Here is a 25,032-nt window from a genome sequence, read left to right on the forward strand (position 1 = left end):
GTCACATACATAGGCTATGAGTATTGACAGCCTAATAAGATGAGGTGACGTGTTGGACGTTATATCGAAAGTTAGGGGACGTTTAGAACAATTTTATTTTCCGTTTACACCGATTTTAGAACAGCGTTCGTTGTTATGGCATGTGCAGACTATGCTACACGACACGCAAGCGGAATTTTGGGATAATCACAGACAGGTCAGGGCATTGTGACGCAAAACAGCTGTTCCATTAGGTCATAATAGCCTAGGCCCTAGTTTTCATGGTAATGTGTGAAATGATCTCAGACGAAACCTAACCTCATTCGAGAAGATCGACATTGCAATTCCTCTACGTTATGCCTATAACTATCCTATTTAGGCCTACGGGCTTTTGTCCCGACCTAACAATGTCCGAGAGAAACGAGGTAAGCTCAGGAATAGTCCGATCTACTGTAAGAGCTATTAGTCCAATGTATTCTATAGGCTATGGATTTAAAATGTTAAGATTTGAGATAAAATGTCTCTATGCGTTAGCTCTTTGATTAGCCTATTAGTCTACTATTGTTACTAAAATTATTGCTGCTTCTTTAAGTGTAGGCGAATTTTAATTTAGAGCAAAACAAACTGTCTTGTAGTTGGCCAGAACACGTCTGAATAAATGTGAAAGGAAACTTCCCTCAACGGGTGTTGGGCATTTCTTAGAATAGCCTACCTCGCCTATTGCCAGCATCCAATGGCCATTTGACACTCCAGATAGGAATTATATATTATAATATTCGCAGTAGGCCTACTGTTTTATTGGTCGAACGTTTAGTTCAATTAGTGAACGTTTACCTCTTTGCTAAAGGGATAACTAGATGTTATGGTCACGGTTGCCTGGGTGTATCCCAAAACAGCTAGTTCCTAGTCTTTATAATTCTACTGCTGAGAATGATAATTATGCTGATGAAAAAGCTTTTGGTCTGTTTTTGTTTACTTAGTGGACCAAAGAAGACGTTGTGTCTGTGTTCCGGACAACTCGTCATTTCCTGATCCCAGCCCTCAGAAAGGTTCTAAGTATTCCTGTCATATACGTGATTGATTGCGGAAGAGCAAGGTCAGGGCTACTCACACTTCAATCTGCACATTAATCACTGGAATGACTATCCTTTTTTTTAATACAATGCAAGCTTTTAGGATTTGTTACATCGATTATAGTGCATCCGTAAAGTAGAGCTTCCTGATTGTAAATCATGCCCAAATATAATCCTTGTGTGGAATAGATAGTCTTTATTGTCCTATAAGGGTATTCTTCTTCACACGTCAATACATTCCATAAAAAAGACAGCATTTGATGTTCACATCACAGTCTCATACATATAACATATCACACATCACACATAACATTATGACAAATAACATAAACATATAATGTGACACCCACCATATACCCCCTCCCTTCTAGTTCCCCTCCCCCTCAACACAATGCAAGCAAAAGTGGACAGTGCAGACAACATAAACACAAAAGAATAGAGGGGATGGATTATTGGAATTGTGGCTCTTATTTTTACATTTATGTAAACTGTGTATAGTTTGCCTTTGCAGTACATTTTTGCTAGATATCTACATGTGTTTATGCCTTGGAACAGGGCCAGCACGTCAGATGCCGAGAAGGATGGAGAGTTGTCCTTGGAGCAGGGAAATCTGAGGATCACAGAAGAAATGCTTTTGGCACTAGACGAAGAAGCCGATGAGATTCTGCAAGAACGTGTTGGGATAGTCAATGGTGTGCCTGTCTTGATAGAGGGACCCTTGAGGGCTGAACATGCCAAGGCCGGACTATCACTCTCAATTCCTTTGCTGGATCAGCTGACCGGCACTGAATTTAGAAAAAGAGCAACCGAGCAAGTGAGTGAGGTTTTGCTCTCTACTCTTGACAATGATTCCTGCCATGAGTCAAACACCGAATCAGAGAGCCAGACAGACCTCTGTGAGCTTTCTTCCTTCTATCCACCTGGCACCCACTCACAGTCTGTTGCTGATGATCTTGTTGATGATGTTGCTGATGATCTTGTCTGGGATGTTATTGACTCCATGAACAAAGACTCGGGCCAAAATGTTCGCTCAGCAGCATATGACGTTGTTGGATATGTGGTTGCGGGGTTGAAAGATCTTGTGGAGACAACACGAGTCATGGGAGGTGTCTCTATAAGAAGGATCTGCGCAACATCGGAAACAATGTTCAGTGCCATTCAGAATGCGGTGAGGAAATTGTTTTCCCGATCTGTTCACTCTGACCGTAAAGAAGAAACAACAATGGCTTCCGCCAGACATGTCATAAGCCAAGTGATTTTGTCCATGCAGTGCGACCTTTCTGCTCTAAAGAGTGCAGAAGATTTAGAGCAAATTGCACTGATTCAAAAGATCCTCAGTGCTTTGTTAAGTGATGTCCGAATGATTGGATTGGATACAAAAAAGGACAGGTCACAAAGCCCTCAACTGTCATTGGCTCACTTCTTAAAAACAGTTTCAGGCTCAGAAATTGAAGACCTTACCAAACGTCATGTCACTCCTATTCCCCCTGTAGTGGGTGTCAACATGGAAGGCTCTTTATTGTCTCCTGCATGTGCTAATGAAGCCATCACCCAAGTGGCAGACACTGTTTTAGAATGTGAGAGATGTGAGAGACTTGTTCCTTTGCCAAACCAACTGGAGAAATTGATCTCCGGATCAAAATTGAGGGCATTCTCCCATGATATCCAGACTATTTCTGTGCCAGTCGGGAAGAGTCTTTCAGACTCCATTCTCTGCAAGTTACCGGCCGGAGCGGAGAGACAGAATGAAGCTCCACCTGGATTTATTTGCGATTATGCAGAGCAGGCTATGAAGCGACTAGTTACATCACGGTTGTTCCCCTCTGCAACTTCGGAGGACCAAGAACGTTCCCAGCAGGATCTAGAGACCTCAGCATCACCGTGTGTCCTCAACATGTTTGAGGGAAATGCTGAGAAAAATGAGAGAAATGCTGCTTCTGATATCGTAAAGACTTGTAGCCAAACAAACGTAGCAGCTTCTGAACCTAGGAGTCCACCAATTAAATCTGTAACTGGACTACACAAGAAAAGGACTCCATCCTGGCTGAAGATGCCAAAATTCAATTGGAAGGTAAAATATGATGCTTATAATTGAGCTATGTTGGTCATGGAGTGTTGCACTAAATAGTATGCAGTACTACACACTTGTAGGGTATACCTTTTACTCATGATATAGCTATGTGTTCTTCAGAAATCAAAGAATGGAGCACAAAGTCTCCTCGACAGTGAAGGCTCTCTTGTTCAAAGCACAAGTAAGTTCATGATGGTATCTAAAGCATCCCCTCAACTGGATTGAACAATTTTCACGTTTCCCCTTATGTAATGAAACACATTCAGGATATACAATATAAAATAATCTTTTACCTGCTCTAATGTAACCAGCTTTGAATGAAGAAGATATATAGAACACTCTGTTATTCGCAGGTTCCTCTCAGGTTCAGGCCATGAAGACTGAGCTGAGGGACACTCTGGCCGAGGTCACCAAGGCTCCTGAGTGTGCTGCTGGCCGTCTGGAGAAGGCTCAGGAGGAAGAGACCGCAGGATGCTGTTTCTTCAAGATGCCCAAATTCAAGTTCTCCTTCAAGGTAGAGTTCAGTTTATGTAACGTGTCACTGTAATGTGTCTGTTATGTGGACTAATTGTGATCTGACAGACTAGTGAGTGACGGACAAATCGGTTCAGACTGATGTGAGTATGCAGATGTAATATTTCTTCATTAATCAATTTCTGAATTTGAACTAATCCTTTTCTTTCTTCATCAGAAAATAATGAGAGGAGCTAAAGTTGGGCCTTACCCCAACACTACCTCATTTGAAGAGCAGAACAGTAATGCGCCAGGTAAGTAAAAACAACTAAAAATGTGATCAAAATCTGGATACATTCATGTATTCATTCATTTTAGTTTTGGTGGCATTCTTTGATACATGGCAAGTGTTGTTTTTGTTCTTTGTCATTTTTTTCTAGCCTGTGAGACTCAGCTGAAGGAGGAGCCCTCTGCTGAGTTGGCTGCTTCTGAGGGTCTCACTAAACAGGATTAGATTGCATCTGGGCTTGCCAACTCATCATGTCCAGAGATGGGACTTCCTGACCTACCACCTACAGAACTAAGTGATCATAGTTCATTAAATACATTTCATCAAACATGAGACCAGTTTCATTGAACATGTTATTCCATGCATGTTGATGTCATTTTGAAACAATGTTTTACAGTAGATACCTTGAAAATTACTTAAATCCTTTAAACCACTTTAAGGGCCCTTTTGTGCACCTGGTGCAACGTGGCGTAAAATGCAACATTGGATCTTGAAAATTGGCCGGTGGGCCCCACATCACCACATACCCTTCACCATACCTAGAGATTGGAACCTATTAGCTGGTTTGATTTGCATTGAGCCCAATGAGCATCAAACCAGCTAATAGACAAACAAAAAACACCATGCCAATCTCTAGGTACAGTATGGTGAAGGGTATGTGGTGATGTGGGGCTATTTTAATTCCGGATGATTAATGGATCCCTCGGTGTGCTTGTTGTTCCGGTGTGAGCGGTGTATGTTGTGTATTTCTCTTACCCCTTGGTTTCAAGTAAGCTTGTGAAAATGCTTGGCTTGATCTAGCTCTAGCTCGCCTTAGCCCTACCCCTCGATCAAAACAAGAATTGGGATAGCCCTTCGCCTGGCAGTTATTATGTTATTGGCCAGTATTACATTATTGACACTACAAGCCTGTGTAACTTATTTAAAGATAGCATAATAACTTATTTGTAGATAGACACTTCAAGGGCCCTGAAATGCACTCTTTAGCTCCACTGATTTTGTTTCTCATACTGATGAGGTATAGATTGATTCCATCTTTAAAGACTGTGACAGAGATAAACATGAAGATGCTTTATTTCCAAAACCACTTCTCCAGACATTTACATCCAACACCACACACTTGTTCATAGAAACCAAAAACTGAAATAAATGGCCAAACCCTCGAACCTCCGCTGTTAGAAATGTAGTCAAGCAGACTGAGAGATGGTTTCACCATGAGAAAATCATGACAGAAAAGAGGATTTTACAGGTGGTATTATGAAAACTGACACATACAGTACACTAAATATGGATGTTTTGGAAGCTGGTTGTTTTCTGTCCGCTGTACACATTAATTGCTTTTCTTGGACTACTATATCTGCTGTGGTGTCATTAGGAAATGCCTCCTTCATGTAAATGCTTCTTAAGTAGGCTTCAGACCAAAGATTCCCGACGAGACGAAACGAGATAAGATGTGACGTTCTAAAACCTTGCAACTGCGATTAAACATGTTGAATGCTCTGCGACAGCTTGCAACTGCGTACGTGCAACATGTAACATGAAACTCGGTCTCGTCGCGTCGGGAATCTTTGGCGTGAATTGGGCTTTAGGATGCCTAGATGATCTTGCCCTGGCACTTGCAAGAAGCAGGACACCAGTTAGGCACATTTTTGTTGTTGCATCCGTAGGCCTTCACAACCTCTGCGCAGTTCCCATAGTTGTCATGGTATGGGCAGGGGTCGGCTGGACAGGGAGAGGAAACAAAAAGAAAGTATTTGCTCAAGTCTTTGAACAAGCAAAGTACACAGATCACAACCACAAGATTTGAATTTGTCCAATATTATTAAGGGGTCTTGCTAATAGGGTGCTGGGCTCTTTTTCACAACACCATCTCTGCGACATTGTTCAATCTCATATAAATGTAAACATTTTCTTATTGTATTTTGCTCTCGCAGTATCCATTCTAGTAGCGCACTATATTTTATCATTTTTTGTTTTATTAATCTTATAGATTGGCGATTTATGTGTAGAATGCATTAAAAATCAACTTACTGCATAGGCCGTTGTCACAGTTATCGGGGCAGTCGCCACAGGGTGGTCCCTCCTTGTATGGGTGGGCATAGCCATTGTGTCCCTTATAGAAAACGTTTCCACTATGGACATCAGAAATGGATGAGAGAAAACATAGCATAAACTTATACCATGAATGTGCACACTTACTTGCCAAGTGAAATGGGGAGTAAGTAGGTGAGAGAAATTTCACAGCACAAGAACTTATTGTAGAGTACAAAAATATTCGCTTAAAGTGAAGTGCCGAGCTACATACACCAAGGGCGCATAGTATTAGTATTCTTGAATTTCCCCAATCAATAAAGTATCTATCTATCTATCTATCTATCTATTTAACTGGTCCAAACAATTTTTTGGATGTGCGCGCCCGTCTCTTCAAATACAGAGGCCTGAGCAGAAAGAGGAGGAGGGGACTCACGCAGGGCAGTAGTGGCAGACATAAAAGTAGGCAAAGCCGTGAGGGCAGTGAGCTACGGCACAGCCGATCTCGTTGGATCTGTACCAGACCAGCTGAGGGAACAGAGGAGACACAGAGATATGCTGTACAGTATACTTAAGGGACATTCTTTAGGCTACTAGTGAATTTATGAATGACATGAGCTGAAATGGCACAGTGAGGCTGAAACAAAACAGAGAGAGAGAGAGTGTGTGTGTGTATGTGTGTGTGTGTTAAAGTGAGTTAGTTCGAGAGAGAAGCCCAAACGGTAGAATAATTGTTGTCAATGTATGTTGTTACAATAACTTGAGTAATTCACAGCTGCATTCTCTGAGCAACGACATCAAGGGATCAGTTAGACTCGGGTGTTGTCAGGTGAGCTCACCTGTGTGTAATGGCCAACCGTAGCATTTCCAATGGGGCCTTCTCCATACTTGTAGTGTCTGTTCTCGCCGAACCACGCCTGGATGGAATCATCCCATGACAACGGAGCACTGGAGTAGAACAGGTTCTCTCCACACCCACCGGCTGTGGACACGCACACACACACACACACACACACACACACACACACACACACACACACACAAAGGTACAGAAATATATAAAACTGATCATCAGTAATATGTACCCAAAAACCAACACACACACACACACACACACACACACACACAAAGGTACAGAGAAATAAAGGCCGGCGCCCACTGGACATGCACACAAGAAAAAAAAAACAATTGAACTCCATAGTTTTTAACGGAGCAAAGCCCATTAGAAACATCTGCCGCGCGGCAGCCGCACAGGGTTCTAAAATCCCTGCCCACACCGCTGAACGCCGTGACTGGTGGGCGCTGGCCTACTGATCATCAGTAATACCCCAAAACCAACAAACAGAAACACACACACACACACAGAGACAGGCTAGATAGAAAGGAAGAGAGGGAATGTATCTAATTTGTTTCTGTATCTAATCTGTAGATCATACTAATCAGGACCTCTGAATGTGCGTGTGTCTGTGTGAGTGTGCAGATGGGGAATGAGGGATAGAGAGAATGTGAGAGAGGGAGCTACAGTACTGCTGATTCTTCTCTCGCTGGAGGTGCTATGTCTCTGTTTGCATGAGTCTGCCCATTTCTGAGCATTGGCTGCCACCTCGCTGTTCCAGCTCTGAGAGAGAGAAAGAGAGAAAGAGAGAGAGAGAGAGAGAAAGAGAGACATCAGACTGTGCTGTTAATCTAATTATTGTTAACCCCCTATCTTCATAAGACATTCTCTATACATCCCTGAAATTCCTTTTTCTATCAATAATGATCAGTCAACAGAACAATTCATATAATGCGCTGTATGCAGAAATATGCCATTTGATATACTAATGCGCTATCAATGTATGTTTGGAGCTATTTATGTATTCAATATTTTGATTTGTAATCATGCTGGCGTTACCATTTTCAGCATGTTACTGGCAGTGGGGTTGACTGATCGCCGGAGTTCATTGTGCTTGTTGACAATGTCCTCCTGGACAGCAGGAATGCTTGTGTCAAGCTGAGCATCTAAAAATAGAGAGACAAGACAAGTAAGGTAAATATAAGTGTAAACCAAAGATCATAGAGTGCTACGCGTATAGCGCTCTAGCCTCTGATCTTGGGAGTAAAAAGCAATGAGGGGGCCAAGCCGCTCAGCAGAGTTGTCATGGCAACTCAATACTATTATTTCAGACATGGCTGTATAGAGCTCACGGCCAGTCTCATGTGAATCAACCAACCAAAGACGGTAGTTGTAAAAGGTCACCTCCAGTTTGGAATTACACGGCTAGCAAGTTTTAAATCCCAACACATCAACAATTACCAACAGTCATCACAACACTTTTCAAGTGTTGGCTGGAAGCAAAGGCCACCAAAGTCAACATAAACACATACAGACAAAACAGATCAAGACAAAGACAAAGAGTAATCATGAGGCAATATTGCAATTCCCTTCATCTGCACTTGTGGTTGAGTGTATTGGTGTTATTTTCTTCAACCACAGAGCACGTTTAGACTTTTAGGAAGGGAGTTTTCACTTTACAAACACTGATCCAACTGGGACTATGTTCTGATGCAGAAACTTACATGTCTGGAGGGGCAGCATCAGCAGATGAGATAGATTCAAAAGGGGTAGAAAACAAAGGCTGAATTAGATGACGCATGGCATGAGTCAAACACAGCCATGCTGTTTTCAGTATGTTATTTACAACTATCTCCTCACAGATTCACTCTGAATAGAAACACCATGCGATGGTGTGAACTTTAATAACATAGAATGAACATGATAAAAATTCATGTCTGTTTCCATGGTAATATCCCCATGGAGGCTGTTTGTACTTCTTTGTAGTTCTAGTTCTACTAAACCAAAAGAGCCTTTTACTAACCTCTCCCCAGGTGACGGGCACCTGAAGCAGACTGATGAAAGCAAACACAAAGGCAATTGAGAACATAGCGGCGGTGGTACTGTAAAAGGAAAAAAATATATATATTAATAATATATAACCTCATCATAAAAGTTTGACAAGCTTCTATCCATGCCCCAATGGCAATGTTGTTGTCTAATGCCCCAATAGACAGTTTAGTAATAACTGATATGCAACAGTAATATATACTATATAATAGTATCACTTTTGTTATTGGTGAGAACCAACACAATCCAGAAGGCCTGAACACACTGCGCTAGAACGATTTCAGGTGGATACTATCCTTCCAAGTCATAGTGATGGTCATGATATTGAATAAGTCTACTACTAAACTGATATTATATAGAGCAATCCATTACTAATTTACCATAGGAATCGGATGTATGTAGTTAATTTGAAAAGAAGATATGAGAGGAACTTTCACTTACTTTTTCCAGGTCGAGGAATGCACAAGGAAGGGACTGCTGGTGGTGCTGAATTTATATGATTTTCCTTGGGCGTTTCAAAAGAGAGAGAGAGCACCTGACCCAGATATGGAAGTGCTATCATGTTGTGACTTCCACGTTAATGCTAATGACTGCAGATAGTGCTGATATGAAATCAAAAATGTTCAGAGATAGTGTTAATGTTGAGCCTTTTTGGCTTGCACCAGCGAATACACTGCCAAAGGATGGAGTGAATCCAACTTGCTTTAGTCAGCACATTTAAGCATTTGTACCCTAAGGCTTGCATCCCATAAAGTAGAGTTTTAGGAAAGAAAGAGATGCTACGACCAAAAAACATTTGATGAAATGTGGTTTTTAAATGTTTTAATGTTTTTTGTTATGCTATGGATTTGGTTCGTGACAAATGACAACACAGTTCACTATCTTATTTGATCATTATTAGCAGACAATACTAATCTTTACAACCCCATTCTGGAAAAGTTGGGATACTATGGATAATGTAAATAAAAACAGAATGCTGAATACATTATTCAGCATGTGCCTTGCCATATAGAAGACACCCATGCCATAGGCCTGAATGCATCCCCATACCGTCATAGATGCTGGCTTTTGAACAGTGCACTGATAACACGTTTGATAACAAGTTGATAGTCCCTCTACTCTTTAGCCCAGAGGATGCAGAGTACAGGTCTGATTTTAATGCAGTGCCATCTGAGGCCCAAAAGATCATAGCCATCGAATATTGCTTTTCAATGTGATGTTAGCAAAGATTTCTCTGGATTCTCTTGATATTTTAATACTGTTACTGTATGTACTAGTATAGATGATCACATCACCATACTTCAATCAATTAAAAAGACCTCAACCCTGTAAGAATGACAAACCTTTTCTCATCCAAGATAGGTTCCATACATAGACTGTATAAAGAAGGTTCAACAAAAAATTGCTACGCTGCAGTTCTGCACAATAGCTCGAAAACTACTACAACATGACCCCACTGTTAATCAGAGCCATTAGACAGGCTGCAGATACCCTAAGTCACCTTATTATTTTAACATTAAACAAGTGCTGATACTGAATTGCATTGCAGCCAAAAAACTGTACTTGTTTAACAAGATAGGACATGTTTGCCAGTGATAAGACTGTTCAGAATGAAAGGTGACCTCACTTGTTAAGTAGAATGTCCTCCTGATCTCCACTTATACAATCATAAGAGAAGACCAATTAATCACGTATAAAAAGATTTCATACGCAAAAAGGTGGGCAATCATTATTGTTTATCTATATATATATTTAAATCTTTAAAAACCTTGGCCAAGGTCAGGGCACAGCTGCAGTGATGAGATTTGTACACAGCCTAAGCTTTCCAAATTGTTTACATGTAAGAGCGTCTCATAATGAATGAAATTCCAGCAAATATGAACTTATGAACTTCACTGCCCTTTGACAAAAATTCAGGCACCCTCAACAGATTGCATCAAATAAAACAAAACTGTAGAGGGTTTGGCTTGATGAAAAGTTCTTTGTGATGTTCTTTTAGCCTGTCAGAAGAAACCCCCTTTTTGTACCAATATTCTCTCTGGATTTCTTGGACCTTTCTAATTTTAGTATTTGACCTTTCTTTCTTTATACCGCATAGCCTAGTCTTTTGTAAAACAAAATAAATTGCAAATTAATAAGAAATGTTGAAAGCAAGCTCAAATTAAAGCTAAGGTTTGTAACTGCAATCCAGTACACTCACGGTGAACTGCACTTCACAGCCTGCTGAGCTGAGTATGTTAACAGTGGCTCATTTGTCCCCTTGTTCTCTTAATATCAACCACATTATACTGATCTGGGCACCAGTCTGTAAGTATCTGTTGTAGATGTAAAGTCTCATGTCGCCACCTTCCTAAAACAATGGCATGAATCTTTTTTTTTTACCCCAGGTTTTTTTTAGAAAACCCCAAAAAGTTAGCCAAAAATAATATTTGTCATTTAAGGTGATGATGTGATAGGTAATATCTGAATGAACTTACTTTATGGAATGAATAAAGTAACCTAAATGTAATCTAGAAATTGAAACAACAATGTGCAACAATCTGCAAAGACCAAGGCAATTTGCATAATCATTCATTCATTAATCAAAAGTAAGGTTAGCTAAGCTATCACAGTGCCAAAAATGGCATGGATGGAGACTGCAGTTGTTCTTTGTGATGTTACCAGCCTGCCACCTTTAAATTTGCCTGGAACAAAATGACAACAGTAGCCTGCTCGTGAAGGCCTCGTGTGAACTCATGGTTTATCTACAGCTGTAACGAGTGTGCGAATGTATCTGAACAGGCACTTAACGTGAAGTAGGCCCACTTCACGTTGACTTATCAGAAACAAAAGCTTTGATTTGGATGCAGGCCTAACTCTTCTTAAGACCTTGTTGTCGCCTACCACCAGTATCTGATAAGGATGTGCTTAATTCCCCTGTTGACAGCATACAGTACCTACGTAAACCACCTTGGCAGAGGTATACTCCCTATGGTAAAGAGCAACAGAGAGAACCTGTTTCAGACAAGTTTGCCTTGCTCCCTCTGAAGCATTATCCCATCCGAAATACCCAGACTAAGTTTGTCCGCCGCTAGTGTTGCGGTCATACAGGTTTAGTTTTTTTTTCTTTTTTTTTCCGGATATTTATCTATTTTTTTTTTTTTTTTTTTTTTTTTTTTCCTACAGTCATTTTGTGTAAACGATTTCCAGTATACTGAAAGACTGGGCAAGCCCCACAAAGATGACACGGAAACATTGATGTTCTTCGCCCACCCGCCACAAGGGACTCAAAAGGAGGGTAGGGCGGCCACAGTTTTCTGTGAATATCTCGAGAACGATAGGGCCTAGGATTTTTTGTATGTTGGTCTCAAGGGGCTATCTCAACCTCATATACACTCATTTGCGTTATAACACTACCTTGTAAAAAAATGAAAGAGTAACAATGTGCATGAAATTTGAAGTGTAGCATCATGATGGCACTCTTTGAATGCTTGGCAAGTTTCCAGAAATTCCATTCATGGCCATACAATAAATTATGTTTTGTGTTGATTCAGTGACTGTACACCAATCGGCCTGTAGATGGTGGAGTTAAGCCAAGTGTTGTGGTGGGTAATAACATTTCTACAAGCACATACACACACACACACACACACACACACACACACACACACACACACACACACACACACACACACACACACACACACACACACGCATACACACACCCACCCACACACCCACCCACCCACACACCCACACACCCACACACACACACACACAAATACACATGCTCACACGCAAGCATGCACACATGCATACACACACATAAACACATGTGCACACACACACGCACACATACACACACACACACACACACACATACACACACACACACACACACACACACACAGACACACACACACACACACACACACACACACACACACACACACATAAAGACACATGCACAGACACACACAAAGTAGCTTACACATGCACAAACACATAAATAAACACCCCCACCCACACATACACACATGCACACACACATGCACACACACACACACACACACACACACACACACATTACCTCACAAGTGGACATACATACAAAATGAAGCACACATTTGCACAAAAGCAAGAGTAGAGCATGGAGTCGGAGATACCTTTGCGGAGAGAATGTGCAATATTTTGTACCGCTATGCACATTCTCTTTTCTCTATGCTGTACAGACTCTATTTCCTTATAGGAGGCTGAGGTCCTTCAATGTCTGCAGCAAACTCCTGTTTATGTTCTACAGTCTGTCATGGCCAGTGTCCTTTTCTATGCTGTGGTACAGTATGTTGGGGAGGTATGTTGGCACGAGGAAGAGGGATACTGGATGAGTGGATAGGCTGGTGAGCAAAGCTGGCTCTGTTGTTTTGTACTTGAATAAGATAGAATTTGCAATGTGCTTGTAATGACAGTCTCTTGCACTATTATACCATTGCACCTTTCTGCATTTTTCCACACTGCTCCTTTTACAGGTTATAATCTATCTATCTATCTATCTATCTATCTAGTTACAGTAAATTCGCAGTAGTGCTTGCAGTAGCCTAACTATGACCTCTGTGGGTGGAACTGTGCTGTTGCACCTAGAAACCATCGCTTTTGTTGGTTTATTGGGCTGCTTACTGTATCACAACAACAGTATGGGCAAGATACAGTATGTCTGTTTTTATTTATCGATGTAAGAATTTCTTAAAAGTGCGCGCTGTTTACAATGTTTATGCGTAATAACTAGAGAACATGCTTTCGCTGGCCAGTCGACCCGTCCGTTAAAATGATACGTATTGAAGCGCGCTTTATCCGTGAATATTAGGCTCTCTATTGTTGTAGGACGTTCAGTTCACAGGTAACAGTGAAACTTCTGAACGGCCTTGCAGGGTGCAAAATGCCCTTTGCCAACAGGTGTTTTGGGGAGGCGTGCCCATTTTGAAATTGATGTAATGTAGCCTATCTGAGAAGAGGTCTGTCATCGTTAAGTTGTAATTCAGTCCAGCAAACTGTGTTGATTGATCGATTGTATGAGACTATGGGAACATCGTATGAGAAAGGTTTTACATAATTACATGTAGCCTGTATGGACGCGCTCAGTAGGTGCGCGCTTTCAACTCGTTGTACTGTGAGGTCCTCCTTACGCATGCGCAGTTCGGCTTACGAGCTGTACTTTCATTCATACACAAAGAGACGGCATAATATAAGCTTGTCGTCGCCCCTATAGGGCCATCTGTGACCACTGTTTATTTTTTTTTTTCATATCACGGTCACCTCTTGTGTACGGACGCTCACGGTGCAAAAGGAGAACAAGCCATAGCATACTATGAAGAAACGCTGCGCGGACGCCACCAGGCTTCGGAAAATGAAAAAGCTCAAAATGACAGAAAGGATATCGGAAAGGTAGAGAGAGGTGACGCATCCCCCGGATGCCGTTGCTTTTGTTGTTGCTGGCTTTGTGTATGTGCCTCTCCTTTACTCTCACCTGGGTGGCAATTTATGCTATATCATCGCGATTGAATCTACTGTCTGGAGTGAATGTCGCTCTGAATGATATACGCACAATTATTTATGCAAAGCATTGCTCACAGAGCTTAAAAGACGACATTGTGTTTAGAAGACATTGTGTTCAACTGGAATTTAATTGAATCGTTCTAAAGTGACTTCAATTGATTGTAGCAAATTACAGATCGATTTCGTTCCTAGCTGTTGGGCGCTGCACAATGATAACATTATAAAGACATAGCCTAGTCTTTACCATGCGTTAGGCTATATTAATTAAGGTGTTATTATTACGAGTAGTAGTAGTAGTAGTAGTAGTTATATTGTTATTATTATTATTGACCTATTATGTGAACCTTTTACACAGTGTTTAGGTCCTTAACCTAGTCTACATATATGGCGGCATTTACTGAGAGCATCCCTCAGACAGGTTGTCTAGACCACAAGACAATTGGATCGTTTGGAGCAGCCTAGTCTAACAAAGCAAAGTCTACTGGGATGATAAGTTGCAAAGGTTTATATGCATGCAGAAGCTTAGACTAGACTTCTGGATGTTTTCTCAAAGCAATACATCAGGATTGCTTAGTTAAATAATATTGGAGAACAAGGTTATGCAATATTATTACAGAGCGTCAAAATAAACCCCGAGTGCAGTGATAGGCTATAATTTTCATTAGCCTATCCATATATCATTCATAACATATAGGGTAGTCCCATTACCTCGCCAGCTTTTTGGGTTTATTGTAACCTAAACATGACCGTTCCATCATCATCCATTGCTCTGGTGATAATGCATAGGCCTAGGTTCTAGTTCTTCAATGCAAATATTCTGTTTTGCTGTGGTGCTGAGGAGCGGAGGAAAGTTGTCATGGTTACCAAACAAAAAAAGCAGGCGATGTAGTCTAATAATATGGAGGAGAGAGGGAGAGATCGGGAAGGCTATGGAGACACACAGAGAGAACAAAGGCTACTTAGAACAAAAGGAGCGAAATCTATAGGCCTGGAAAGAAAGATTTTTCAGACAATTTACTGTGTGCAGAAATGTATGTTCTGCAGACAGGCTATAACCGTGTCTTCATTAAATTGATTATCCACAATGTTACATTTTATGAAGAAAAAAAACGCGTTCTATTCACGGTGTCCCTGGACTTTCAGTTAAAGAAGTTCTGTCCTGTGTTTTGGTTTAGTTTCATAGTGCATAGTGAATAGCCGTCATGAATCTTTTAAGATGCTATATTTAGCCATTGTTGTCGAAAGAGGTCCTCCACAACAATGATGTCATTCTGCAGACTGTAAACGGTCCATACTGTAGCATCACACACGTTCTCCTTGTCAGTTGTTTACATTTCCCAGGTAGCCTACCAAAACATGAAAACAAATTCATTCAAGTAGCCTACCTCAAAAACGCATTGAGGTAGGCTAAAAAAAACGCAATATCCTTTTAGAATCCTTCTAAAATTGTGGTAGCATGGTCAGGAGCAGTCAACAAACATATTGCCTTGAAGGGTAATTAAAGGTCTTAAGCAGACTTCTGCCAATTGTTTATTTTATTTGCTTTTGTTTCTTTAGTTGCCATTTTGCACAGCATTGCAGTTTAGGATGCAATATGTAATTGTTCTTGCGCAAATAACATCACATTCATTCATTCTCAGACAGTGATGTAAATCTGACAGCACATCTGATGTAATTCTGATGTAAAACAGCGTTGCACAACTCCCATGTGCCTCTCATGCATCTCGTCTCCTGCAGGGCATGTAGCGTAGCGCCTTTGTTTACATTTTCATCAGCAAAAGAGACAACGTATCAAGCTGTGGCGGATCATTGCCATGGTCTTGGCAGATATACCAAATGTCGTATTGCTTCTTTTAATGGTCATTGAAGGCCTAACCATGAATCAGTGAAACATATCCACATGTTTGTTGTGTATTATATTATATTGGCTCTTTGTTTGGTAACTTCTTCAATATTAGAGATTTTTCTTTCTCTTCCACAGTGCATACACAGTGCTGAAGTTCATGATAGTGTGGACACTGGTATTGCTAGCAGACTTTATTTTGGAGTTTCGCTTGGAGTACCTGTGGCCATGCTGGCTATTCTTCGGGAGTGTCTACACTACTTTCCACTGCCACGGGCTGGTAAGTACACTAGTCCCTTCATGCCTACATATTAGATCAACAACTCACTTCCTTTTTTTTATCTATCTCAGTGATAATGATAGTCAAGAATAAATGAAGAAGTGTATATAAACTATGTTGATCTTAATGTGGTGTAAATGTGATCAGTCAAATACTGCTTGCCCTCTAAGGCCTTTTGTTAGTTGCTTTATTTTTTATAAAAAATAATTAGTAGCAGAATCTGACTGCTGTGCACGATCATTAATGGGTACACATTTGTTGTTTCTTTTGTGTTTAGGTCATATGCATGGTGTTTGTGTGTGCCGCATTTACCCTCGATATCTTCTGCTTAATTTTTGTGCCTCTGCACTGGCTGTTTTTAGCAGCAAGCACCTACGTTCTATTTAACTACATTTGGCATACAGGTAAGGTTGAACATCAGTATTTTCATGGCCAATTAGTAATGCAAATTCATTTTTAAATATTTTTATTTTGAGATACCATAACATTTATACAATTGTATATTCAGCCCATATTAATGTGATATAGTTATTTTAATGGACATTCCAGTGATTGATTGCCTGTTTGCAAGGTGAGGTTGTGTTGTTTCTTGTCAACTGATTAACACAGAAAATGACTACCATGACAAACCAGCCATTTTGTGTGTCTCAGAGAAGGGCATCTGCATGTCCACGGCCTCTCTGTGGATCCTGCTGGTCTACACGGAGGCTTCCCTTCGGCTCAAAGACCAGAAGAACTCCCACGCTAATTTATCGCACATCTTCGCCGCGCACTGGTAGGTTGGGCTCGGCGCATACTGCTGTTCCCCTCCCCCTTCCCCCTCCTCTCTCCCCACAGTTCAGGGCTGGCTGTAACACACACACACAACCTCAAACCAAGTGATTCAAATACACGTGTACAAATGAAAGACTTCACTGCTGTGGTAGAAGAGAAGAGAGACTTGTATTCTCTACAGTATAATGTAGTGATAGTGATAAACACACCATGAATAAGGAGAGCAAAACGGCTCAGATGTTGCATTACTGATGCACATCATCTCATCCTACCGTAGGTGCAGTAGCTTTAGCTTGTAGCTGTATTTACTTATGACATCAGGCCTTAGGGAAGTGCAATATTCAATTGTTCTTTACTGTATTCTATTTATTGGTGTGTGTTTGTGTGTTTAGATGTCTGGTTCAATGTTTGGGTTGTGGATTATGTGTCAACATGCCTGTACTGCAAAACAAATTGCCTCTCGGGGACATTAACGTTTTCTAAGTCTAAAGTCTAAGTCATCCATGATAAGAAAATAGTTGCAATTTGATTTTCTTGTGGAGCTGTGGTAGGCTGGCTAAATCCTGCCCGATCTGCTGATGATTTGGATTTCGCCCTGCAGCTCAGGCTGGAAACCTGCACGTCTATCTATTCCTGCTTCCTGTCCACATCTTTTGGGTCCGATCACAAACTAGCTTATCCAAATAGCGCACCCGGATTGTTGGTCTGATTGGTTGAAGGACTGTCCAAAAGTGTACAGTCATTTGAACTATGCCCACTGATCACGCCTCCACCTCATGTGCAGTAGAAATAAAGTGCAGACTCCCCAGACTAATGTTCAATCTTAAATGATTGAGCTTTGTATGGTGGTAGCCAGACTAGACCTGTGGCACAAGTGGCTACAGCGTCCATATCACATTCTTGAATATGACCTGTGATCATTTCCTGGTCCCACCTCTCTCTCTCTCCAGTTCACTTCCCATCACTTGTACAGTATGTGTCCTATAGAGTAGACCCTTTCAACAAGAAAAACAAAAACAGTGATTGAACGTTGCATTCAAATAACATTATGGAATGTTAAAACAGAGACCTTGCGGGAACAACTACTGTATGACACTGATGATAGAACTATCTTTAAACCATCTCTACCTGAATAATAACAAAAAACTTTTATTCTTTTGGTCATACTGAATACTCTTTGGATGAGAAAATTAATCATATTGTCATTAAAACAAGATTATTGTGTTCTCCTGTTTCAGCATTGGCTATCCAGTGGTGTACCTGGGCTTCGATGTGACATGCTATTTCTCCAGCATCTTCAAGATACGCACCCAGAAAACAGTGCAGACCAACAATGACTTCCACATGCACCTCCTGCAACAATCCCTACCTCCAGGCCTGCACCTCTACCCTAAGTGTGCACCCGACACCAGAGAAAGTAAGGCCATAACAGAATTAGAACTTGGAAGATATTATCGTCATTGTCAGCAGAACAAGCAATAAAACACACCACAATACACCAAACTAGAGAGCAAAGAACCGCAACACTCATGCTCACCACCAGAGCTCTGTTAGCCGTTTGCGTGGCTAATTTAAATTCATCGTTGATCGCACATTATACTATATATCACACAATTATATTGGGCACATTATGTTACATCAGTTGGTTAGGCTGTTAACCATCACAGTTTACAAACCTAAAACCTACAGAGGAAGGAACTTTAAATACATAATGGTGACCTTTGCTTAGTTATTTTGTAAGGCTTTGTTGATGTATGTTGGAAAATGATGTCCACAGCCTGTGTTGCTTCTTTTAAAGATCTCTCTTAAACCTTGTGCTTCAGTACTCAATGCAATTTAAGCACTGTTAAGCAAGCTACATACCTTTTTATTGTGGTGCGTATTTGTTTCTGCAAATGTCATTTATGGCCTTTGTAATTCACTTTCACTCATTTAATGTGAATTCTTACACATTTTATCTGGTATCTATAGATGCTTTTGTTGCTTTTGTGGATTATTGTCTTACTATTGCATACTAATGCCATTGCTATTCTGATATAGAATAATAGAATAATAATGACTGTTATGATATCTGGATTAGCAGATGCTAAGTGGAGACCCAAAGCGGAGTCTGTTCAGTATCAGTGTCCGCCCGCAGCCTCTGCATCAGACGAGGGCTCGACGGGCGACTACCTGCAGATCCCCCAGGCGGAGAGGAGGACCGAGGGGGACCTGGAGGAGGCTCCCCCCAGAGAACTGAACTCAGTGCCCGCAGGGGTCAAGTCACGTGGCAACGACCCGCGTGACCCTTGCCAAGCCCGCGAGCCCCGCAACTCGCTCTCAGGTGGGGCACCCGCGCCGGAGCCCTCAGGGGTCCCCCAGCCACTACCTCAGGAGGAGCAGGGGCCCAAGGCAGCCGTCAAGGCCTCCAAGTGCTCCCCGCCCAAAGCGCGCAAGGCCCCCGTCACGGCGGCGCCACCTAGTGGGAAGGCAGAGAAGAGGCAGAAGAACAACAACAAAACGATCAGCCCAAACCGGGATTCGGCGGAGAAAGGAAACGCACCTCCACCAGCAATCGCAAACCATCACGCAGAACAGATCACAAAGTAAGGAACTTCATTAAACACCGCTCCTTACATGTCAATACACCACTGTACACCCACACAACATGCAATCAGGGAAGATGTCTGAGGTTTGTTATACTTGTCTATATTATATATTATAATGTCCGTTTTATTTATTCTTTTTACTTTTTGTGTGTGACTTTGATCAAGTTGTTCAATGTTGCTATCTATAATAAAATTAGCTGTCTGTCTGTCTATCTATCTATCTATCTATCTATCTACAGTATATGTCTATCTATCTATCTATCTATCTATCTATCTATCTATCTATATATATATATGTATTGCTCATTCATTGGCAAATCACCTCCTGCAGGCTGGAGCAGGAATTGCGGCGTCTGAAAGGGGAGCTGCAGGCGAGCCAGCAGACGGAACAGGAGCTGCGCAGCCACGTCTGCAACCTGACCAACAGCGAGCGCAGCCTGAGGCCCGAGGTCAACGTGCTGCGGCAAACCAACGAGCTGCTGCAGAGCAAGTGAGTGACCGTCCCACCGCTGGAAGTGCTCGGGATCTTTCTCATGGTATTAAAGGGACACTTCATCGATTAGCATTACTGTAAGCTTTGTATCTTTAGAAAACAAGTCATGTTTTTGAATGGTCGTGCATCATTCCCTCAGTTTGCCTTGAGATGGGAGAAATACGGATTTCAATGAAACCCATGAATAGGACTTCCTGCTTTCAATGATGTAAAATGATGATTTTTACATCATTGAAAGCAGGAGGTCCAACATTGAAATCCGTATTTCTCCCATATCAAGGCAAACTGAGGGAATGATGCACGACCATTCAAAAACATGACTGGTTTTCTAAAGATACAAAGCTTAATGCTAATCGGTGAAGTGTCCCTTTAAAGGAGAATTAAATTCCGGTGATTTTTCACACAGATCTTTATGTGGCACTGTAGCTGTCGGCTGCAGCAACTCGAGATAGAGCCGATTGTTTCCGTACTCAGTGACCTCAAGATACAGAAATTGATGTGAAAAATAGCAGGAATTCTCCTTTAAATTTGTAGTAGATTTTGCACAGTCATGAAGCAGACCTTTGTTAAACTTTACACATTTGAATTTGCCCAGCATTCAAATTAGAATTTGATATTCTAAATAAAGGAAAATCTACCTGAGGCAAAATTCCTTGTACGTCAGACAACAATTTCCATAATTTGTGTGTGTGTGTGTGTGTGTGTGTGTGTGTGTGTGTGTGTGTGTGTGTGTGTGTGTGTGTGTGTGTACACATGTGTGTGTGTGTGTGTGTGTGTGTGTGTACACATGTGTGTGTGTGTGTGTGTGTGTGTGTGTGTGTGTGTTGTGTAGAATCCTGTGCCTGGCCAAGAACAAGCAGAGGGACAGGCAGGCCAGCGCGGTGCTGGAGAAGAAGGCGAGGGCTGAGACGGAGGCGCGGGTGGCTCTGGAGAAACAGCTGGCCGAGCTACAGGCACAGAAGCTGGACGAGGCCGCCATCTTGCTCCGAGGCGCTCCAAACAGGTGTGCCACAAGCTACCGTAGTCTATTTGTTTGAACAATAGTTTGGTCAGAACTTATGAGGGAAATGGCACGGATCGTTTTTTGAGCTGTCATCCTATTTTGCAGCCTTTATATATTTTCTCTCTCATGTCTTTACTTTTACGGTAAGTTATAGTAAAAAAGTTTGTGCACATCCCAGGTCAAGGTGCAGAACAAGAGTAAATCATAAACAATGGAAAAAGGTTCACACACTTGAAATCCTTCTATTTCGTTTTATTTTCTTTTCTTTAGCACAGAATGACGTTTCGACCGTGTGGTCGAGAATCTGAAGAAGACCACACGGTCGAAACGTCATTCTGTGCTAAAGAAAAGAAAATAAAACTAAAAAGAAGGATTTCAAGTGTGCAAACTTTTTTCCATTTTTTACTTTTACAGTAAACAAGATTGTTGAGGGCAATGTCATTTCTCTTTACTTGTGTGCAGGGCAAAACTCCCTCTCCTACCTTTCATCCCCCCCCCTCTTCCCACAGCCTGTACCCTTCATGTCAGTCCCCCCCCTCCCCACCTCCTGTCTACTCACACTCCTTATTCTCTCTGTCTACCAGGCAGGAGCAAACAGAAACGCTAATGTTGAGGAAAAAAGTGAAAGATCTAGAGACAGAGTACAAGCAACTGCAGCTGGAGTGTCAAGGCAAAGAGGGCCAAGTGCTAGCGCTAGAGAAAGAAGTGGAGGTAAAGGACAAAACCCTGCAACAAGCCATGCAGTGTCCAAGTCTGCAGCTCTGGTGTTGTGTGTGTACTAGTGTCAGTGTTATGTCCACGTGAGAACCATTTGCTCGGAGTGTGTGGCGACTTTGTGGCGGTCTCTTTGGATGTTGTGGTGAATCCATTTGTCTCTGGATGTCATGATGAACACATTTGTTGTCTGTGGTGTCAGCATTCAGTGCTGTGATCTATGTTGAGTCTGTTATTGTTTGTATGTCTGTTGCATTTTGGGGTTGTTATATGCATTTTGTTGTCGTTGTACTTTGTGTATTGTGGTTTTGTGTTGATTTTTCAAATCAGTTCAGAAGATATCATAATATCATGATTGAATCACATCATGATACAAGCCAAGCCCTTCACAAAACACTGTGTAGCTTCAGAATAAATCCAAGTCATTGCTGGTTGTATTACATTGTTGCTCTTGGCTGGTTTCCAAAACCACTCTGGCTTTCATTGTTTCTTGAATGGCTGGCTGTGCAAATTAACTTTGTTCTCCTGTGTCAGTTTAGAGCTTTCAGAGTTCAAATGAGCAGAAGCAGAAAACCCCACTGCATGTGCTTCAACCACAGATGAACAGATACTATATATATGATGCGTTGAAAAACATATGCCTACCCTAAATTTTGAAACTCTTCCCTGTGTCGTCTCATCTGTAGTCGCTACAGAAGTACAGGGGGGTAGAGAAGGAGATGGACACTCTGCTGTCAGCCCTCTCCTCTCTTCAGGACAAGGCGCAGCATCTGGAATACAACCTGAGTGCAGAAACGCGCATTAAGCTGGACCTCTTCTCTGCGCTTGGAGATGCTCGCAGGCAGCTGGAGATAGCTCAAGGTTCTGTTTCCATTTCTCTCTCTCTCTCTCTCTCTCTCTGACTTAAATTTCAGAAGAAGTAAACTAGTGTCATGGCAGATAGACAAGAATATAATGTATTGCCTTTTCATGTATCTAGGTTTCACAGACATACAGTTAAACATCTCAGATAACTCATAGGAGCTTCATATTCTATGGGTTAGAAGTATCCAAAAGTTTCTATGATGCCTGTTTAAATGAAATAACACATTAAAAAGATTCTCAAAAGATTAAGTGTATTTAATAGGCCTACTTCTGTATCCAGGTGTATACAGTACAACCTAGACACTGAAGTGAAAAATTGCACGAATATTAGGTTAATCGATCAGAAACATTGATTCTGTCCTGTAGGTAAACTGCGTAAGCAGGACCAGGAGATTCGGGAGATGAAGCAGAGGATTGCCGAGGTCATGGCTGTGTCCCCAACCATGTCCTACGTGACCCCTCGGCCCCCAGCAGTTCCGCAGTACATCACCAAGTTCCTCAACAGCGAGCGCTATGTGCTAAACCCACGTGCACTCATGTACCAGTGTCTTAAGAAGTGAGGGACCGACTCCACGATACCCTGCGGCCTTCGGTTTTTCCCTAATCTGCAAAAACTGTGTTTATTTCACCAGATTGAGGTGCCAAAATGCCATTTTTGGCCTGCAACACACGGATCTGTTCCGATCCAACACCTCATCAGAGGGTTTATGCTGTTGTTCTTTTGCAGCTCTGCGCAGGCAGGCAGAACCTTTGGGCCTGAACCAAGTAGGCCTCTTGTACCCAACTGCTGTTTGAAAACATGCTGTGGAATTGAAGGATCCCAAATGGTCTAGATATTTCCTTGGCAGAAGAAAGGAAATATTCACTCCATTTTGAGAGTGAGACAAGCACTGACGTGAGTGAATATTTACAATAGAGTCTTCTATGCGGCCATGGTGCTGCCCTTGTTATGATGAAGTTCTTGGTGCTCGGCCATTTTTTGACAGCGTCAAGAATCAACTGTCAACAGCAAGAGATGCTGGCTAATCGTAACAGTGGCAATATATTCACCAGTATAGTTCATCTCAAATTGTCACACTCTATGTAGAAAGTGGTGGTGTGCAAACAGCCATTAGGCAAAAGAACCTGAAAAAGGACCACAAACAAGCAGGATCCCTTTTCTACAGTAGGCAACTGTTAAGGAAGGTGATTGCTTGATCACTTGGGCTCTACATATAATATTAAAGATCAAAGAATGATGCAGAACCAAATTCCAGGAAGATAATTCATATTTTGAATATTATTTTATATTTAGCTGGTCAGCGAGGAGCTAATCTTACAGAAGGACAAGGTTACGGTAATGTAACCAGTAATATTGAAAAAATATATATGTTTTACACTGCTGTATGGAAGTGATTTTTTTTTTAAATGTCACATCAAAGGTGTCATTTGAGGATAATTTATGAAGCTCTGGGTTTGAGGTTTGTCCTCAAACATGTCAGTGACCGTGTATACTTGCTTGGAGACATTTTAGAGAATGGAAGAAATGTTTCATACAAAGTATCCATTTCTCCTCTCAGACAAGTTTGAGGTACTTTTGTGTACTCACACTGCCTGTAATTTTTTTGTGCCTATTCTCAATTAATTATAAGAACTACAGCCCAAGAATTTTATGTAATACAGTGAAGTGTTTTGATTGAAGTGCTCTGTGCTGTTTTGTAGTCTTTTTTTCTATTCATGCACTGTAATTGAAAGTCCACATCTATTTGTTTATAGAAATCTTTTCTGACGTGCCCAAGTTTCTTTTTTTAAGAACTTGTTTGTTTTTAGTGTTTACAGGGTGTTTTCTACGAGAACAGTATTTTTAGCCTTGGTGTATTTTTCTCAAAAAGGAATAATTGAATATTGATTTAATTTTATAAGTCTTTTGTGTGTTGTCAGCATGAAAATTTGTGTAACTTTACAAAAAGTTTGGAGAAAATTCATTTGTGATCTAATGTTTGCAGTAAATTAAACATTAGAACAAGGGCTTTTCCTTTTCTCTGACATTTTTAAATTAAATAAAAAGGTATTTGGATTCTACTGCAGTTGTTTACCAATTGGTTTGATTTACCTGAGAACAAAGCGCCGTCTTCAGTCAACAGACAGAAATGATTGAATGATTTAATACACTTACTGCAGTACA

General features: G+C 41.3%; 3 protein-coding genes across 3 annotated transcripts; 2 read left to right on the forward strand and 1 right to left on the reverse strand.

The window, feature by feature from the left end:
- Positions 1-302: 302 nt before the first annotated feature.
- Positions 303-4,145, forward strand: LOC134098202 (uncharacterized). Its single transcript, XM_062551195.1, has 7 exons — positions 303-404; positions 960-1,075; positions 1,608-3,123; positions 3,244-3,304; positions 3,477-3,637; positions 3,815-3,890; positions 4,017-4,145. The coding sequence occupies exons 1-7, from the start codon at positions 336-338 to the stop codon at positions 4,088-4,090; spliced, it is 2,073 nt and encodes a 690-aa protein (XP_062407179.1). The 5' UTR covers positions 303-335; the 3' UTR covers positions 4,091-4,145.
- A 1,269-nt stretch (positions 4,146-5,414) lies between these two features.
- LOC134097417 (cysteine-rich venom protein-like) lies at positions 5,415-8,038 on the reverse strand. The gene is made up of 7 exons (XM_062550294.1): positions 7,981-8,038; positions 7,791-7,897; positions 7,424-7,514; positions 6,736-6,878; positions 6,333-6,424; positions 5,897-5,997; positions 5,415-5,587 (listed from the first exon to the last, which is right to left on the reverse strand). The coding sequence occupies exons 1-7, from the start codon at positions 8,036-8,038 to the stop codon at positions 5,460-5,462; spliced, it is 720 nt and encodes a 239-aa protein (XP_062406278.1). The 3' UTR covers positions 5,415-5,459.
- Positions 8,039-14,118: 6,080 nt separating this feature from the next.
- On the forward strand, positions 14,119-24,923 carry si:dkey-12h9.6 (macoilin-1). The gene is made up of 11 exons (XM_062550860.1): positions 14,119-14,198; positions 16,291-16,432; positions 16,710-16,836; positions 17,084-17,207; positions 18,445-18,623; positions 19,287-19,791; positions 20,126-20,284; positions 21,120-21,290; positions 21,875-22,001; positions 22,691-22,865; positions 23,235-24,923. The coding sequence occupies exons 1-11, from the start codon at positions 14,122-14,124 to the stop codon at positions 23,426-23,428; spliced, it is 1,980 nt and encodes a 659-aa protein (XP_062406844.1). The 5' UTR covers positions 14,119-14,121; the 3' UTR covers positions 23,429-24,923.
- Positions 24,924-25,032: the final 109 nt, after the last annotated feature.

This window comes from Sardina pilchardus, chromosome 12 (genome assembly GCF_963854185.1).
Source record: "Sardina pilchardus chromosome 12, fSarPil1.1, whole genome shotgun sequence".
In the NCBI taxonomy this organism is placed as follows: Eukaryota; Metazoa; Chordata; class Actinopteri; order Clupeiformes; family Clupeidae; genus Sardina; species Sardina pilchardus.

Excerpts from the sequence above, each read along its gene's own strand:
- LOC134097417 (XM_062550294.1), bottom strand. The coding sequence starts at position 8,038 with ATGACAACTCTGCTGAGCGGCTTGGCCCCCTCATTGCTTTTTACTCCC. Across the intron at positions 7,515-7,790 it reads CCAGTAACATGCTGAAAATG|AGCTGGAACAGCGAGGTGGC; the intron begins GTAACGCCAGCA and ends TCTCTCTCTCAG. Across the intron at positions 5,588-5,896 it reads CTGTGACAACGGCCTATGCA|CCGACCCCTGCCCATACCAT; the intron begins GTAAGTTGATTT and ends CTCCCTGTCCAG.
- LOC134098202 (XM_062551195.1), top strand. The coding sequence starts at position 336 with ATGCCTATAACTATCCTATTTAGGCCTACGGGCTTTTGTCCCGACCTA. Across the intron at positions 405-959 it reads CAATGTCCGAGAGAAACGAG|TGGACCAAAGAAGACGTTGT; the intron begins GTAAGCTCAGGA and ends TTGTTTACTTAG. Across the intron at positions 1,076-1,607 it reads ATTGATTGCGGAAGAGCAAG|GGCCAGCACGTCAGATGCCG; the intron begins GTCAGGGCTACT and ends GCCTTGGAACAG.
- si:dkey-12h9.6 (XM_062550860.1), top strand. The coding sequence starts at position 14,122 with ATGAAGAAACGCTGCGCGGACGCCACCAGGCTTCGGAAAATGAAAAAG. Across the intron at positions 19,792-20,125 it reads CACGCAGAACAGATCACAAA|GCTGGAGCAGGAATTGCGGC; the intron begins GTAAGGAACTTC and ends CACCTCCTGCAG. Across the intron at positions 20,285-21,119 it reads AACGAGCTGCTGCAGAGCAA|AATCCTGTGCCTGGCCAAGA; the intron begins GTGAGTGACCGT and ends TGTGTTGTGTAG.